The following is a 17564-nucleotide window of genomic DNA, read 5'->3' as shown; positions in this document are numbered from 1 at the left end:
TCGACGGTCAAGAAGACTTGATTGACGTGTGAACGGATGTTGGCAGTTGAAGAGAGAGAATCCTTCGGACATGATCGACACGCAGATGTTCCCCAAATAAAACGCCGCTAGGAACGTCACAGTAAGCGCCAACAGGCACCAACCAACCATTCGACAATGTGTCACTCAGACTCAAATACGTGGCGCAGGGATACATCGAGTGAGGCTGAGTGTAGTGAAATGGCGTCATTGGATCGTTGGCAAATCTAAATCATCTACCTGGTATCTAAACCGCAAAACATCGTCCCATCCGTGTCTTGTGACCGGGTCTCGGACCTCACCGGCGGTACGTGACCCGCTCCACGCCGACCGGGACCGTCGCCACCGGCTCCGCCGCGGATTCGCCGAGCACGAAGTTGTACTCGCCAGCTTCGACAACCCACTCCCGCGCCGCCTCATCAAACGATGCAAAGTCCTTCGCCAACACCGAGAGCTGGACGGTCTTCTTCTCGCCGGGAGCAAGGCGGACCTTGTCGAATGCCACGAGGACCTTCCGGGGCGAGTCCGATGACGGCGCCGCCTTGCCGGCGTAAACCTGCACGACCGCACCGCCCGCGCGGTCCCCGGTGTTTGTGACTTCGAGAACGACCTCAAACTCATCCGCGCTCTTCTTGGTCACGTTGAAGCCGGTGAACGAGAAACTCGTGTAAGACAAACCGTATCCGAAGGGAAAGTTGACCTTGGACTTGTCGACCCGGTCGTAGTGCCTATACCCCACAAACACGCCCTCCTCGTACGTGACCCTCAACTGCCCGTCGACGCGCTCTCCCGGGAAGTTCCCGTGCGCCGGAGCGTCCTCCAACTGCGCCGGGAAGCTGACCGGGAGCTTGCCCTCGGGATTCACGGCGCCGGTGAGCACGTCCGCAATGGCGTTGCCGCACTCCTGCCCCGGAAACCACGACTGCGCCAGCGCCGAGATCTTATCTAGCCACGGCATCGCCACCGCGACGCCCGTCGAGTTGACCACGATGGTGTTCTTGTTCGCCCGGGCCACAACCTCGATGAGACCGTCCTGGTCGCAGGGCAGATGGAACGACTCCTGGTCTCTCCCCTCCGTCTCCCACTGCGGATCGTGTCCCGTGAACACGATCGCCAGGTCCGCGTCCGCAGCCACCCTCGCCGCCTCGCCCTGCAGGTCCGCGTCGTGGTCGGACTCCAACGCGAAGCCCATCCTCACGCCCGTCCGGCCCTCGAGGATCTCCAACCCGATCTTGCTCGGCGGCTCGCTGTGCACGCGGAGGCGGTACGTCTTGCCCGCCTCGAAGGCGTGCTTGATCTCGGGCTCGTTGGCCGCGAGGAACAGCGCGCCCATGGGGTCCGCGCAGTTGCCCCTCTGCTCGAACACGACCTCGTCGTCCACCCAGACCTGCGTCGGCCCGATGCCCGAGCACGCGATGTAGTGCGTGCCCGTCTCGGACGGCGTGAAGTCGCCCACGACGTCGAGCGTCTTCCACATCGACTCCTGCGAGCCCAGCGGCGAGTAGGCCGAGTTCGGGTACCCGTGCAGCACCGAGACGGGCTCGGCGCCCTCCGCGCCGTGGAAGTCGTAGAACAGCCGGCTGAAGCCGGGCCGCCCGTCGAGGCCGACGATGGTGCCGACCCTGCCGTCGGGGGCGATCGGCGGTAGGAGACGTTCCTTGTGCGCGCCCTTTGCGTAGGTGAACTCGACGTCCGAGCCGAAGGCGGCGTGTAGGGCGTCCCACGGCGGGAGGCGGTAATGCGCGTTGACGCTCGCGCTGCCGCCGCCGTGTGCGAGGCCATCTTTCGCGTACCCGATGAGCGCGATCTTCTTGCCCTTCACCTTCTCCTTCGTCAGGGGGAGGATGCCGCCCTCGTTCTTGAGGAGCACGATACCCCTGGCGCCGGCGTCGCGGATCAGGGCGCGGTGTTCGGGGCGGTCGATGGCCTTCTCGACGGTGATGGTCGGATCCTTGAACCCGTTCAACTGCTCGGTCCACTCCAGAATCGTGCGCACCCTCTCATCAATAACATCTTCCGTCACCTCCCCGTTCTTCACAGCCTCCAGAACGGCAGCGGGCTTGCGTATCCTCGGCGGGCCGGGCATCTCGATATCGAGTCCCGCCTTGATTCCCGCGGCGACGGAGTTGGTTCCGCCCCAGTCACTCATCACCAGGCCCTGCCACCCCCATTCTCCCCTCAAAACCTCCTTCAGCAACCACTCGTTCGAGTCGCAGTGCGTGCCGTTAACGAGGTTATACGCGGACATGATAGCCCACGGCTTGGCCTCCTTGACCGCGATCTCGAACGGCTTGAGATAAATCTCCCTCAGCGCGCGCTCCGAGATCGTCTCGTCGACCGTCGTCCGCGCCGTCTCCTGCTCGTTGGCCACGAAGTGCTTGATCGTCGCCGAGACCCCGAGACTCTGACACCCCTGGATCATCTCCGAGGCCAGCTTGCCGGCGAGGAAGGGGTCCTCGCTGTAGCTCTCGAAGTTGCGGCCGCCGAGCGGGTGGCGGTGGATGCAGACGGTGGGGGCGAGGAGGCATCGAGCCCCCTTGGCCTTGGACTCCTGGGCGAGGGCGCGGCCGACGTCGCGGGCGATGGCGCGGTCGAAGGTGGCGGCGATGCTGCACGCGGCCGGGAAGCAGGCGGCCTTTGTGCTGCCGTCGATGGCGGCGCCGCGGGTGCCGTTGGGGCCGTCTGTGGTCTTGATGGCGGGGACGTTCTTGGAGGGGACGTCGCCTGTTTCGACAAAGTTGCGGCCTGCGAGGAGTCTGATCTGAGAGGCGTTAGTTCGTGATGGATGTGAGTGAGGAAGGAAGGGGATGTTGTACCTTTTCCTCCAGGGTGAGGCTTTTGAGGATAGCCTCGATGTCTGTTTTTTCCGCCATTTTCAGATATGTTTTACGAATATGTTATTGACGACAGTGACCTCTCAAGAGCCTCATCGCATCGTGACGACGGCCCATGGGGGCTCATTTATTCACCCCGCGATCGCAAGCCGTCAGTGATGCCGAAGTGGAGCATCACGGAGGTCGGAACTCGGAACGGGCGCTGAGGGATTGGGGGGTGCTCCAGAGTCGCGGATGTCCTCCGCATTCTGAGTGAGGGGATGCAAGATGACGACTTTGGCGCTAACAGGGTACTCCGGACGTTCTCGCCAATGGATGTTTGTAGATTATTACGGCCGGGGAAAGATGTGCCTGCCGGACCCCGGGCATTCGGAACCTGGGCCGGGAAGAGGCTCCGGTGTTGATAGCACGCGGCCCCGATGGACTTGCTTCCGGTCGGGTCTTTGTCTTAACGGTAGTTTGTAAGAATCTGCGACGAGTGGTGGAAGAGTCTTCGGTTGATGTTATTCATAGCATGGAGTAGCCCGGACTATCTACTAGCTCATTGATTCCAACATACAAAGCCAACTCCAAAGTACTAACAGTTGTTGTGACAATCGTCAAAAGGTGGTAGATCTGCTGGGGAAGTCAGATGAGAGAACTTTAAGGGGTAATCTCTGAATATCGAAGAAGGTGAACTAGGCGAATTTCTGGAGGATTCGCTGGCGCTGACTGTCATCCCAAGTTGGACTAATTACCCCTTGCATCCTTTCAATCGGCTAATTCGCTCGAAGCGGCGGACCTTTGATGGTCAGCGGCAACTTAACCAAGCAATCGGGTCTAACGGTCTTCATATTCGTCCGTCTCACGCATTCTTTGTATCAATTGGCTTTCATAAGTCTCCGAGCGAGATGCCAATATCTGCATCAGTCTCAACGGGAACCATTGCCCTAATGTCTAGGAAGACAGGAATTCTTCGATAACACTGGGTTTCCCACACTCAAAGTCCGCGTAGAACAGACGGCTCCGTCTTCCATGAATGGGTCCTTCAGCCCTATGCATTACACATATTTCCCCTGAACCCCGAGTCATCCCAAAGTCCGCCTCCAACAAAAGACCATGGGCCTCGTATTAGTATCCAACGTCATCAAGAATGCAACGATCCGCCGCGAAAAGTCCACCGCGTCGCACTAAGACATTGCCCGCGCGGCTCGGACTTTGACTAATTGCCAGCAGGCCGCCCTCGGATTTCCATAAATCTCTTCCCTCCTCCCGCCGTCGCCGCCTCCCTTGTTTCCATGCCCTTCCCGTGATAATCGCAAACTTGCCAAGATGGCACCGACACGCTCGAATGAGCCCTCAGCAGGCCATTCACCTCACCATGATGCCGTCCAGACAAACGACGAGGAGGCCATCGCCACCACCACCACCACCACCACGACAACCGCCTCAAACGGCTACGCCTACGGCTCCCAGCTGAACCCATCACCGCCCCCGAAACCAATCGTCCCGTCTCCCCAACGCGCCCTCGCCCCGGACCTCCTCCGCGGCCTGCTCATGCTCTTCATGGCCATGGACCACAACACCGTCGGCCTCAACGCTTGGCGCCACTCCACCGGGCCCGACGAGGGCGAGCGCGACTCCTTCGTCGTCCACTCCTGGACCTGGTGGCTCGGCTACGTGATCCGCACCCTCTCCCACCTCTGCGCCCCCGGCTTCACCTTCCTCCTCGGCATGGGCGTCGTCTACTTCGGCCGCTCGAGGGCCAAGCTGGGCTGGTCTCCCGCCCGGATGGCCCGGCACTTCGTCGTCCGCGGCGCCGTGCTGACCCTCGTCTCCGTCGTCCTCGGCTGGGTCCTGACGATGGGCCAGTTCTGGTTCATGAACGTCATCCTCGTCGCCCTGGCCGTCGACTACGTCCTCGTCGGGTTCCTCTGGCTCGGCGTCGCGGCCACGGAGCCGGCGCTGGCTCGTCTCCTCGACCGCTTCGTCGTGAAGGACGACGGGGGCGAGAGGACGCCTCTGATCGAGCACGCCGGCCACCACACGCCCTCCGAGACCAAGCCGTCGCGCCGCGCGGAGACGATCTCGTGGCACGTCCACAACGCCGTCCTCCTCGTCCTCTCCTTCGTCACGATCTGGTGGAACCACTGGCTCTCCGAGACCAACGGCTCCTGCACCACCTCAACCCACGCCACGCCCGCCAACGACTTCTGGCGCTTCTGGTTCTTCGAGGTCATCAGCCCCCACGTCGTCTCCCCCTTCCCGCCCCTCGCCTGGCTCTCCTTCGCGATCCTCGGCCTCCTCTACGCGCGCGTCATCGTCTCCCGCCCGCTGTCCGTCTCGACGCAAATCTGCGGCAACGCGGCCGCCGGCCTCTTCTTCTCCGTCCTCTTCGTCCTCACCCGCGTCCTCCGCGTCGGCAACCTCTCCGACGGCTGCCTCCAGACGCCCGAGCACGCCGCGCACCCGGACGCCAACCCGTACCTCACCTCGCCCGCGGCCTTCTTCTACATCGTAAAGTACCCGCCCGACTTCGCCTTCTTCAGCTTCACCCTCGCGGGGACCTTCTTCCTCCTCGCCCTCTTCGCCGCGGTCCCGCCGGCGCGCGCGGCCAGGTGGCTGCCCGTGCTGCTCGCGTACGGCACCTCGGCGCTCTTCTTCTACGTCGTGCACATGTTCATCCTCATGAGCCTGTGCGTGCTGCTGGTGAGCCTCACCGGGCACGACACGGGACGGCCGCCGCCGCCGGATGGGAGGCCTGCCGAGGGCGTCGACAACCTCTGGGTCTGGTTTCTCAATTGGGCGTTTGTGATGGCCGTCATGTATCCGTTGTGTAAGTGGTACAGCGCGTTTAAGAAGAGGAGGGGCGCGGACTCGGTGTGGAGGTTCTTTTAGAGTTGGATTGGGATGTATGTCGCGATAGAGGCTTGGAATGACGACATTTTGCACAGTAATCGTGCATCTCACATATCTTCCTTATCTTGATCCACAGGCCTGCATATTCGCTTTCATGGAGTCTCATCGGTGACTTGTAGTTCACCATTTTGTGCTTATCAACTCATGTGATGGATGGAATCGGCATTGAACAAATGAAAAGATTCAGTCTTTTAATGGTATCTAGACACAAAAACCCCGACTCCCCATCCCGATGCCCGCGACGCCATCCGGTCTCTCCAGTCCCGGCCGACGAACGCATAATAATACAACATTTCCAATCACTCCCCACGATCTCGACGTTCACATTCTCACAAACCGCACCCTCCTACTTCCATCTCGGCTGAGCCTGCGGCTGCGGATACGGCTGCACCCTCGACTTCCTCCTCGTAACCCTCTGCGGCCTCCCGGACGTCCCGGACCCGGCACTCGCCCCCGCGGCGGCCGCAACGGCAGCCGCCTCCGCCGCCCCCGTCTTAGCCGTCCTCGCCGCCCTCGTCGTCCGCCCCGTCGTCTTCGCCGCCGCCGCCGCAGCAGCCTTCTGGTTCGCCGTCACGGGCTCCTTCTTCGCCCTCGTCGCGGTCGTGGGCCTCGCGGGCTCAGACCTCGTCTGGCTCTCCAACCTCCTCGCCGTCCTCAGCGGCCGTCCCGTGGTCGTCGTCGTAGTCTTGGTCGGCGACGGCGGCGCGGTGACCGGCTGCGCCGCCGCCGCCGCCGCTCCTCGTCCGCCGCTCCGTCCGCGCGTCGTCTTGATGGGCGCGGGTTTTCTTATGACGCCAGAGCGTGTGGCTGCCGGCGTGGGCGGGACCGGGACGACGGGCGCCGGCGGCTCGGACTCCCCGCCCTCGGTGTTGAACGTCGCGTCTTCTTCCGGCGGCACGTCGCTCCTCCTCCGCGCCTCGGCCCATTCCTGCACGCGGTTCTGCCGCGCGACCTGCTCGTCGTCGACACCCTCGCTCGCCAGCCTCTCCGCGACGCGCAGCTTCGTCCACGACGACTTCATGATCTGCCTCTGCGCCTCGGACTGCCTGAGCCACTTGCAGAACCTCTCGTTCGACCTCTGCCACCTCCTTGCGTCCTCCTCAACTCTGCCGCCCGCCTCCTCTTCGTCCTCCTCCATCGGATCCCGCACCCCGGAACTCGGCTCCGAGAGCTGCTGCTGCTGCTGCTGCTGCTGCTCCTTCTCCTCCAACGCGGCAACAGCCCTTCCGGCCTCGAAATACCGCCCCGCGGCCGCGATGGCCATCTCCTCGGCGGCCTCGAGGTTCGACCGCGCCGTGAGGCAGACGTCGCCGTGCGTGCCCAGGTCCCTGCGGACCCTCTCGCGGCGGTCCTCGGCGGCGGCGAGGGCGGCGGCGAGGGCGTCGATGGCCTCGTTGGCGTCCTCGAGCTCCTGCATCTGGCGCTTCATGAGGCCGAGCGAGGACTCGCAGAGGTCGCGGGCGCGCTCGAGGGCCGCGTCGGCCTGGAGCTTGTCGCGCTCCGCATCGTCGCGCTCGTGGATGGCGCAGCGGTGGTCGAGGAAGACGACGTGTTTGCCGCTGTGGCCGCAGTTGCGGCAGGCGTCCGGGTCCATTTGCTTTGGGATCTCCGGGCTCTCCGTGCGGTCAATGCCTCCTTTTCTCTCTGATTACTCCGGGACCGGCTTTCCGCTGCCTCTTTCTTGGTGATTGTTCCTCCCCCCAAATGACAAACAGATCTGATCTGATCTGTGATCAAGCTTGGTGTGCTTCCCTGTCCCCGGGACCCCGTTGTGGCTATGTCAATGTGAGTACGGTGAATCCTCAATTACCCCATACCGGGACCAGACGTCGGGCCCTGCACGAGTGACAATGCTGTCTCACCTTTGTTTTTTCCGTCCCGCGTGGTTCAAAGATCTCCTTTTCCAAGTGGGTATCACGACAGGAGCGAGTTGAATGAAGAAATGTAGGGATCCAAAGGTGGACGGGGCATGTCGAGGGGAGGGTCGGGTCGGGGGGGACGTGTCAGGTCAAAAAGCAAACTCGCCGTACGAATACGTACAACATAATTGGAAATCACCGGGGGGCCCAAGAATCAGCCTGGGCGTGAGAAAAGGGTCACGATCCTCTGTCTGCCTCAATTTGCTGGGGACAAGATTTGCGGTGACCCCGTTTCTTTGTCAGGGGTCGTGGTGGATATTGGTTCGAGTTAGCGATATTGACTCCATACCGGAAACCTGGGTTCGAATGAGAGTTGGTTCATCGTCGTTGGGTATCCATACGTGTGCGTATGCCTGGCTAAGAATAAAAACGGCTCAGAGTTATGCCTGACCGACTATTCGCATCTGCGTATGCATCCAGCTGCGGACACGGCGGTGACGAACTCTACCTCACCGACCCTCCCTTTCACGACTGTCACGCGATGCATGACGAGGGGGGATTACGAGTCGAGCTGGAGCTCTCCCAACGGCCTGGTAATCAACTCGTCGGTGCCGGCAGCAATTGCGACCCTGAGCCGGCCGGGAACTTCTAGAACCTCCACTGTTTCATTGCGTGGCTTCTATGCCGATTCGTTCATAACTTTAGACATGAAGATGAGCCGTTCACGGTTGCTCAGCCAGAGAGCAAAAAATCATGAGGATCCATCAGAAACCGGGCGGGCATCATTACATAAAACGGCAGACAGGGGCACGAGTTTTGGTCTTCTCCACCGAGATTGCAACCGAAAAGGGGAAAGCCTCTTCAGGTGAACCCATTTTTTGCCATGAACGGATACGGCGGGATTCTCTCACTCTCCTCTCCTCTCACCCCCGGAGCTGTTTCTCTCTGACTTTTCGGCTGCGGCGCCCAGGAAACGAGAGCTCCTGTTTCTCAGGGGTTTGTATCGACAGGGGTAGCTCCGCGGCGAGGAGAAGAGGTCCCAACGGTTCGTGGGTCCGAAGTATCGGTACTCCGCAGATTGTTCATAAATCGACTCCGTCATTGTACAAATGTTGGCCGACAGTGCGCACAGTGTCCTTTCTCGGTTTCTTGTTGCGTCATGGTCCTTCGGCGCCGGGTGCGACGGTGCGGATGTTACGGGTTCGCGGGGGCTCCGTTGCGTCCGGGCCGCTCCCGTTCCCGCGCCGCCCGATTGGAACCGGACATCCGGACAAAGAAGTCATTGGTCGCTGTAACACGAGACATACTCATCATGATAGATCATGACACAGAGAATAGTATTCGCTGATTGAAAAAAGAGTCTCACATAACGTAGCACTCTCGCGGATCTCAAGAAGTTCTCCTCCACAACATGAACCAAAACAGTGTTATCTCTCATGCCTTCGTGCTACATACAGTCCAGCTCGCCGAGCCCAAGCCCAACAGCCTCAAGCAAAACATCAAGAGCAGCTAGGTTGCTCCGATACCAGCACCTTCGCCGTCCGTCATCTCCGCCCCGGAGTCCTCCTCGTTCATCCTCATCTCGATCTGTTGTACGGTCTGCTCGAAGAATCTATCCGCCGATTGATCTCAGCGGCGTCGGCCGGGGGCCCGGCTGATGACGCCAGCATCTCGTTCACTTGCGTGCGAATGAACGCCTGCCTGAAGACGTCTGCGTACTCAGGTGTAGCGTGGATGGGGCGGGACATGTACAGTCGCGTCCGTGACCGGGTACGGGGCACAGCCATCTCATTTCTCCGACTGCATCCTCCGTTCCGCCTTCGCCCGCGTCCTCTTCGCCTTCGTCGTCATCGTCCGTGTCTATCCATCCGTCTTTGTCGTCGTCGTCCATCTCTACCCAGTCATCTTCGACTTCTGCGTCCTCCGCGGCATCTTCGCTCGGCTTCTGATTAGCCCGTCCAGCGCGGCGGCTTGGACTGATACCGTCTTGTTCTTGTGTTTCTGGCATTTTCCCACGGGACGTGCTTTCGCTGGGTATGGCGGATTGATTCTAGCTAGAATCAAAGAGGTGCCGCGATGTTTCGAGCAGCACTGGTTGGACGTGTGCGGCTTCCTAGCCTTGCTTTGCAGAAGTCGAGGCGGACTGGATAGCGTCTTGCGAAAGGGACTCCTGGGTGGCTCCCTAGGTTGAAGATGGTCTTCCAGTGGCGGCAAATCAAGTCGAAAGTGCTTGCGCACCCGCGTCCAGTACTTCGCTTCTCTGCATCGTGTCGGTCGATTGCACTGGAACCCGAGGACAGCGGATTCTTTCTGACTGGGGAAGAGTTGCACGCTGGGGGCCAACAAGACTTGGTGTTGGTGACGAGAGAAAGCGGTCTATGGATAGGAAGTCCACGGCAAACGCAGAGGTGGGAGACCGGGTAACTAAATGAGATTCGCGTTCAGGGGGTGGAATGTAACAACATCGCATGACTCGCAGGGGTCGCGTCGCATTTAAATCCGTATCCATGGATGGACGTGAGAGTGATAAAGCTGAAAGGAAGCAGATAGCTGTTCATTTCGTTCTTGGCCGACTCAGCCGAAAAGATCGAGATTGATCCGTGAGGGGCGCTTGGCACTATTTTGGATTCGCATCTTCTCCGGCTTTTGGCTTCGGCACACACCGTAGCACTCATCATCATTCTTCATGATGGATCTCGCGACATTCAAGACTCTCAATTGGGGTAAGGCTGCGTCCTCCGTGTCCGTCTCGTAGTCCGCTGCGGTCGGCCCGCCGACGCAGTCGAGGCCTCAGCGGCCGCCGGCCCGCCTCCGAAATGGCGGCTGCTGTTCCCCCGTTGGATCCTGGACGGGTCCGGTTCCGGCTCCGACTCCTGCTTGACCTGCGCCCGGTCCGAGGCGTCCACGGCGATGGGCAGGACCTCGTCCGCGGTCTCTTCGCGCTTCACGAAAGCCGGCGGCACGCCGGCGAGCGGCGGGAGCGAATACCCCTCGCGCTTCTCCGCCTCCGCCTCGTCCCAGTCGTCCTCGTAGACGTCCTCGTCGTCGTCGTCATCCGTGAGGTCGTCTTCTTCGTAGTCCTCCCGTTTGACCGACGGGCCTGGCGTCGGTGTCTGCACGCCCGCGGCCCACGCCTCGACCCTGCTCCGCCTGCGCGTCTGCTCGCTCGCCATGCGCTGCCTTCCGTCGGCTGGGTCTCTCGCGGGCAGGGGCGGTCTGCTGCCCTCCTCCTCTTGTTTGACCCTGCCGTGGCTTCCTCTCGCATTTCCGTCTCTGGCGCCAGCGTTTCGGTGATTCCTCCGTGATTCGTAGGCTTGACGTAACCCTCTAAAAAGTCGTCCACGAGTTCGACGATAGTCGCGACCCAATTCCTCCCGTTTCTCCCATCTCTCCTCTTCATACTGAGTCGTCCAATCATCATAGCGCCGTTCCTGGGCGGGACGCAAGTCCTCGGGGTCGTCTTCATCCCATTCCTCATCCCACCACTCAGTTTCCGAGTCCCAGAACTGCGCCTCGCGGGCATGCACACGCTCATCGTCGCCCATGTCCCCGTCAAACAGAGAGTCTCTCTCGCCGGCTCGCCAGAGCGCCCTCGTCTCGTCGTCGAAGCGTTTCTTGGCCGCCCTGATGCTGTCGACCAGGGTAATCGACTGCCTGTCCATGTGCTTGATGGCGGATTCTTGCAGCCTCAGCGCGTCATCCATTTCGACTCGATGCGTCTCGGCAATGGCGAGGGCCTCGCGCAGCTGCTCGATCATCGCGTCCTGGTTGTCTAGTCCGTTGATGAGACGTGTGAGAACAACGGCGGCGTCGCCTCTCATCTCTTGGTTTTGCCAATATGCCTTCTCGGCGAGGACCAGCCCTGCGCGGGCGGCATTCCTGTCGAAGACGGCGCACTGATATGAAGTGTACTCTTCGTGTTTTCCGGAACGGCCGCATGCACGACAAGTTCTCGGGTCATCTTCTGTGCGTACCCAAAGAGGATCCATCTTGTTCGCGTGAGTTGCGTATCAGCAGCAACAAACGGCTGCCTTACCTTTACTTATCGGCGTGAAGAGAAAGAGATTCGGTCAATCGCGCACAGAATTCCGCTCCAGCCGGATCGCGGGGCAATTGTCGAGAGCAGATATCAAGCAAGATGGTCAAGATGGTCGGGTCTGCGGCGATCAGTGAGATGGAACGTGACGCGACCGGGAGCCTGACGCGACACGTATGAAAGGGGGGGCCCGCGCCCGTAATTAAATAGCTAGCGGCTTGGGCGCGGGCATGGCGCCGGTCTCCAGGGGCTGGCACACTATTGGCTTGCACGCTGCCACATAGTTTCGGCATTTTCAAGGGGGAAGCACACCTAATTCCTTGCTTTTTCTACCATGGAGTTTTGATGTTTGTGCCAACCACTCTCAACTATTGACTCAGATATCCCTGCATCGGGTGGGCAATGATCACGCCGGATTCCTGTTCTCCCTGGGCAGCGGGCGGACGAGGAGCTGGCGCTATTGTCACCGTACGCCGATCCCGGGTGCCGAAGCGGGGCCGATACGGGTACTCGGGTATCGGCCCCACTCACGGACCCGACACAGCTGGCTCCGAATTCGTGTCTTAAGCCATGTCACCTCAACACACGCGTGGCATTATAGCTTGCTCCTTCTTATCATGGGGCACTCATTTCTCATGACTACAGCGTAGAAACTCCCGGCATGTGCCAAATCATTTCGAAGCAAGTCGACGGAATTAGTTTGAGTCTTCCTGGCTTTATCTTTGTTTAGTGGGCAAATTGGAGTAGTCCGGCTGTTGTGTGATGTGAGATTTTCCGTGCTGAAAGCTTCCTTATAAACCGCTGTTATGTAGTTGAGTGAGCATAGTGAAGGCAGTTGAATTCTCCATCAGAGTTGAAAGTGACTTGGCTTGCCGCTATTGAGCATAAGTGTGCCTAACCATAAACGATTTGCGCTACTGAGAATGAGCCTCACTAAATGTGCATTCTTGAGTCTTTACAAAGATGTATAAATGGTTCCGTGTTATCGATATAGATACGATCAAGTTCATTAGAAAATGCCAAATAAGGCCTTGTCGGTGCCAACTAATCTGCTTGACGCTCCTACCTTCCTGGCTTTGAGTTCTGATGGCTCCTATGTATGACACGCATTTCTACCTCACTTCACGGATGTACTACAACTCATTGAACATACGTGTAGCCATTGCGAAGTCGGCGGTCAAGTTCATCTGCGTGGTAATCCCGTCGGCTGCTGCGAAACACAAGTTGACCAATGAGATGTCATGAGGTAGAAGGCAACCATACCTCTTAGGCAGTAGTGGTTTTATGGCCTTATCCCGCCGGGACATGAGTAACAATGCAGGAACAACTCCCGATTCAAAGCGTCATCGGCGACCGTCGCGATGGACCTGGTGGAGTTCACTTCGGCCTCCATTTATCGACCGACGCCGTAAACTCGAAAGTCGAACGCAGGCTTCAGTGACATGCTGTAAGTCTATGAAATATACACAACGCCAAGTCTTTGATGACAATTCAATACTATCTCTAGCAGCCTGAACAAGTACTCAATCTCTCATTTTGTTCCTAAAAGCTCACATCAGTTTTTCCTTGCATTCAAACACTGGCAACATGACGCAGTCAAAACTCAACATAATCATCGTCGGCTCCGGCCTAGCAGGCCTCGCAGCAGCAAACACCCTCCGCGAACACCACAACGTCACGGTCTACGAGCGCGGCAGCCAAGACGTCGCGACCGACGGCCAGGGCCTCAGCATCTACCCCAACGGCGAGAAAATCCTCAAAACCGTCGGCTTCAGCGGAGACCGCGTCGGCGCCGTCGCGTGTCGGGGGTACCGCTCGTTCGACATCAACGGCAACCAGTTTGACGACTTCCCGATCGACTTTCGCGGCCGCTACGGCGGCGACATGTTGCTCATGAAGCGTTCCGATTTCAGGGCCGAGCTGCTTCGACTGGCTACCGCCCCTGAAGGGGAGATTCCTGGTGTACGAGGCGAGCCGGCTAAGGTTGTTCTCAATACTCCCGTTGTTGATTTGGATCCCGAAGCTGGTGTTGTCACTTTGGAAGACGGTTCGACTGTTGCGGGTGACGTCGTTGTCGGTGAGTTATTCGGCCTGGGCTCTCGAGTGGGTGTTTTCAACGTGCTGGTCTGAACAAAATATAGTCGCCGATGGCGTCCATTCCGCTCTTCGGCATCGCATTACGGGAGACAAGGCCCACGCCGCCAAAAAGACCGGCCTCACTCTCTTCCGCATCGCCGTCTCGTCTGAGAGTGCGAAACAGGCTCTCGGTAGCCTCCCAGAGTGGTGGGGTTCGCGCGAAGACGACAACCGCCTCAACTTCGTTCTGGCCGGCGACGCCTCTAACCGCGTGGTCGTTCACTATCCTTTCCGAAATCACCAGTACCGAAACTTCTCCTGTCTTTGCCTTATGCCGGACAGCAGAGCGAACGTGACGGAGTCGTGGTACGCAGACGGGTCGAAGACAGAGATGATGGAGATTTTCAAAGGGTTTCCCGAGCCGATTCTCAAGATCATGAAGTAAGTCCCAACACGCACCGTCGCACTCTGCCAGTGATATTCAATACTAAGTCAACTTGCTCCAGCGTGGCGACTGAGATCAAAATCTGGGATCTTCAGGACCTGGATCCTCTCCCCAACTGGAACCGAGGGCGCTCCATTCTCATCGGCGATGCCGCGCATGCCATGACGCCCCTCCAGGGCCAAGGTGCGAACTTGGCCGTTGAGGATGCGGACAGCCTTCGACTTCTTCGCCCGGGTATGTCCCACGAAGAAATCGCCTCTGTGCTTCAGACGATCGACAAGGTCCGACGTCCCAGGGCTGCGAAGATCCTGCTTGATACTCGTAAACAGGCGAGAAATGCTACGATGGAGGAGAGGTTGTCCAAGCTGGACTACAACTGCGGTTATGCGGGTATCGAGCAGGCTTTGAAAGGGCAAGACTAGAAAGACGGGTCATCGAAATAGAGCACTGACGAATAACACCCGAGTTGATCTTAAAGAATTATGTAGTGTTGGTTGCTAGTAATCGTATTTCGATATTTATCTGATTACCAATGGTAGAAGTACATGTACATACAAAAGAAAAGCCCGGCAATCAAGCCGCGTTAGACTTTGAGCTGCGTAGATACCCTCGTGTAATTCGGCGTGTGGGAGCAGGCGGCTCCTCTTCCTCGCTCACTTCTTCCACTGCTTCATCGAAGTGTCCCTCTCCTTCACTTACGGGTTCTTCTCCAACACTTATGTAGTCCTCTCCTCCACTCAGGTGCTGCTCCCCTTCATGGTCCTCTTCATGCTCTCCCTCCATCGAATCCTGCTGCACTATGATAGTGCCAACTGTATCATCTTCGTATTCCTCATCTTCATGACCGGGAGTTTGCACATCAGGATCGGCGTCGTACATATCGCTGTCGCCGTCGCCGCCCTCAGGCTCTCTGTACGCCGTCCACCGTTCCGTCTCCACATAATCCGCCCGTTTAAATTCCCGATGTCCAGGTTCAAACTCCTGAAGCCCGGGTTCCAGACGCTCATGCCCGAGCTGTTCTTGTATCAGTCGTTCCTCCGCGAAACCGTTGAAAGCGGTGCGCTCCTCCGCACCGCTCCGTGTTCGAGGTTGTTCTCGAACGCCGCTGGGCTCTTCGTGATGAACAGGAACTCCACCACGTCTGGTGTCGATGAAAAACCTGGCCTCTCTCGCCTCGTCGCAGATGTCCGGTTCTTGTTCCACCTTCACCCGCGCCTCGTCGGACCGAGCCCCGGCGGGAGACTCGCGCACCGGGTACGGGTTTGTTCTCCAGTTGTTTTTGTTCTGCATGTGCTTCTTCCTATCCCACCAAGGCATTTTTCCGACTGGCTCTGCGACTGTCGAAGGACCAATTTGCTGCTGCGGCTGCTGCTTCTGGCTGTTTTGGCTTTGATTCTGGTGGGTCTGATTTTGCTGATTTTGATTCTGCTGATTCTGCTTCTCATTTTTCTTGTTTTTGTTATTTGTCTTCTTGTTCAGCTGGTTCTGATTCTGCTGGTTCTGATGCTACTGCTGCTGCTGATTCTGCTGCTGATTCTGCTGCTGTTGAACCTGCGGTTGTTGGTTCTGCTGCTGCGGCTGGCTCTGCTGTCCTTGGGTTGGCCCGAGATTCACATGAATATTCTGCGGTTGTTGCTGGGCTAAGTACCCTTGCTCGACTGCGCACTGATACCGGGCCTGTTGCTGGTATAAGGAGTCATACCCGTCTGCGTACGGTTGCTGGGGTAAGGACTGAAGCTGGGCTATGGACAGTTGCTGGGTTGAGGACTGTTGTTGGGCTGAGGACTGTTGCTGGGCTAAGGACTGTTGCTCGGCTAAGAACTGTTGCGCCACAAAGTACTTATACTGGGATTGTCGCTGGTGTTGCTTGCCTAAGTAATCTTGCGGGTTGTAGCCTATCAGTTGCTGTGAGGGGCTCTGCTGAGGCTGAGAAACATAGGACTGAGCGGCTGGATTCAGAGGCGATGGCCGCTGAGCTTTGTGCTGGCTGACTCTGTTGGAGTTGACCAAATCCGGTTTGTGACTGCAGCGAAGCTGGCTGTTGTTGGACGAATGACTGTGGTCGAGATTGACTTTGTTGCTGAGGCTGAAGTTGTTGTGGTTGAGGTTGTTGTGTTCGAGGTTGGGGTGTTCGAGGTTGCTGAGGTTGAGGCTGCTGAGGTTGAGATTGCTGAGGTAGAGGTTGCTGAGTCCCCAGTTCGCGGGATGCCGAGCGAAACGACGACGACGGCTCCGTCGAATGCCCGAAGATCGAAGACACAGATGCTCCGATCCCGGAGTCTTCTTCCTCTGCGGTGCGCGTGCCCCGCGAAACCTTGAATACTGTCGCAGAAAAGTCATCGGCTAGCGCCGCACCATCTCTGTTGGCCGTCCCGGCAACGTCCTCCCATCTCGCCAAAGCTTCATCTACTTCGTTAACCAGTTGAACAACAACTTCTTTGCTTTTGTCGCCACTTCCTGGCGGCCCAATGGCCGCATCAAGAAGATGGAATGCCAACTGTATGATTTCGGTCGCCGCTTCCGACGCGGCTTCGCCGACGTAGTCGCACTGGTTTGCTGCGTCGTCGATCAGCTTCTCGATGGCTTTGACGCTGTTCCTCGCGCGGTCGCGTTTTTGTTTGGCAGCCGCGAGAGCCCTGGTCAGTTCCACGACGGAAGCCTCGGCATCGCGGAGCTCGTCATTCGCCGTACCAGCCTGCGCCCCGAGATTCTGGACGAGGTCCACACTGCCGTTGAACGCATCTAGCATGCGATAGCCCTGATTGCGTTTGTGTTTGAATTCCTGGCTAACGCAGTGTTCATCGGTGTGTTCGCCGACCAAACCGCAAAACACACAATGCTTGTCTGAAGGCTCCATCGCGGGGAGAAGGGTCCGTAGACACCGAAGCGTCTCACGATGTGGGGCCTGGACCCATGATCAGTGCTCGAACTACCGCGAAATCACGTGTGATGTCTTACTATTGATTTGAGCGTTGTCTTTATAGACTGATTCAACTGCGGCGAGTCTAGGATAAGGTGTTTTCATGTCGTGTTGTGAATTGGAAGATGGCGAAAGGTAGACGTTGCACCGAGGCCGGTGGGTCCAGGGGCGCATTGCGTCACGCGTCTGGAAATTGGCTGAGTAACGCGAACATTTCTTTTTCTGCCTCGAACCCCGCGAATCGTCAATGAGATGGATCCGAGACAATTTTCAGGTGCGTGAGAAGTGAAGAAGAAAGTCATTGATTGAGAAACCGAGCCTGTGGTGCAAAAAAGGGCAAAAAAGAAATGAGGGGTTGTATGGTCGATCGGCAAAACGGGCAACTGAGCGTTAAAGTCTCATCTCATGCAGGCTCAATGTTCGCCATCTCATCTCATGCCACAGCTTTCGGTGCGCACTCTTCTCATTTCGGACCAAA

The 17564-nt window shown here is 58.3% G+C and overlaps 7 protein-coding genes across 7 annotated transcripts; 2 read left to right on the top strand and 5 right to left on the bottom strand.

Annotated features, from left to right (window-relative positions):
- Positions 1-316: 316 nt before the first annotated feature.
- CkaCkLH20_03907 (uncharacterized protein) lies at positions 317-2891 on the bottom strand (the record flags this gene model as incomplete). The annotated part of the gene is made up of 2 exons (XM_038886626.1): positions 317-2779; positions 2835-2891. 2 exons carry the CDS (start codon positions 2889-2891, stop codon positions 317-319), a joined length of 2520 nt encoding a protein of 839 aa, XP_038747876.1.
- A 1272-nt stretch (positions 2892-4163) lies between these two features.
- On the top strand, positions 4164-5729 carry CkaCkLH20_03906 (uncharacterized protein; the record flags this gene model as incomplete). Its single annotated transcript, XM_038886625.1, has 1 exon — positions 4164-5729. The coding sequence occupies one exon, from the start codon at positions 4164-4166 to the stop codon at positions 5727-5729; it is 1566 nt and encodes a 521-aa protein (XP_038747875.1).
- A 367-nt stretch (positions 5730-6096) lies between these two features.
- CkaCkLH20_03905 (UbiD family decarboxylase) lies at positions 6097-7344 on the bottom strand (the record flags this gene model as incomplete). Its single annotated transcript, XM_038886624.1, has 1 exon — positions 6097-7344. The coding sequence occupies one exon, from the start codon at positions 7342-7344 to the stop codon at positions 6097-6099; it is 1248 nt and encodes a 415-aa protein (XP_038747874.1).
- A 2979-nt stretch (positions 7345-10323) lies between these two features.
- On the bottom strand, positions 10324-11598 carry CkaCkLH20_03904 (uncharacterized protein; the record flags this gene model as incomplete). The annotated part of the gene is made up of 1 exon (XM_038886623.1): positions 10324-11598. One exon carries the CDS (start codon positions 11596-11598, stop codon positions 10324-10326), a length of 1275 nt encoding a protein of 424 aa, XP_038747873.1.
- A 1634-nt stretch (positions 11599-13232) lies between these two features.
- Positions 13233-14588, top strand: CkaCkLH20_03903 (uncharacterized protein; the record flags this gene model as incomplete). Its single annotated transcript, XM_038886622.1, has 3 exons — positions 13233-13722; positions 13787-14162; positions 14228-14588. The coding sequence occupies 3 exons, from the start codon at positions 13233-13235 to the stop codon at positions 14586-14588; spliced, it is 1227 nt and encodes a 408-aa protein (XP_038747872.1).
- Positions 14589-14739: 151 nt separating this feature from the next.
- CkaCkLH20_03902 (uncharacterized protein) lies at positions 14740-15483 on the bottom strand (the record flags this gene model as incomplete). Its single annotated transcript, XM_038886621.1, has 1 exon — positions 14740-15483. One exon carries the CDS (start codon positions 15481-15483, stop codon positions 14740-14742), a length of 744 nt encoding a protein of 247 aa, XP_038747871.1.
- Positions 15484-15672: 189 nt separating this feature from the next.
- Positions 15673-17023, bottom strand: CkaCkLH20_03901 (uncharacterized protein; the record flags this gene model as incomplete). The annotated part of the gene is made up of 2 exons (XM_038886620.1): positions 15673-16351; positions 16425-17023. 2 exons carry the CDS (start codon positions 17021-17023, stop codon positions 15673-15675), a joined length of 1278 nt encoding a protein of 425 aa, XP_038747870.1.
- Between the last annotated feature and the right edge of the window lie 541 nt (positions 17024-17564).

This window comes from Colletotrichum karsti (assembly GCF_011947395.1).
Source record: "Colletotrichum karsti strain CkLH20 chromosome Unknown Scaffold10, whole genome shotgun sequence".
In the NCBI taxonomy this organism is placed as follows: Eukaryota; Fungi; Ascomycota; class Sordariomycetes; order Glomerellales; family Glomerellaceae; genus Colletotrichum; species Colletotrichum karsti.
This window is presented reverse-complemented; position numbering and strand designations above follow the sequence as displayed.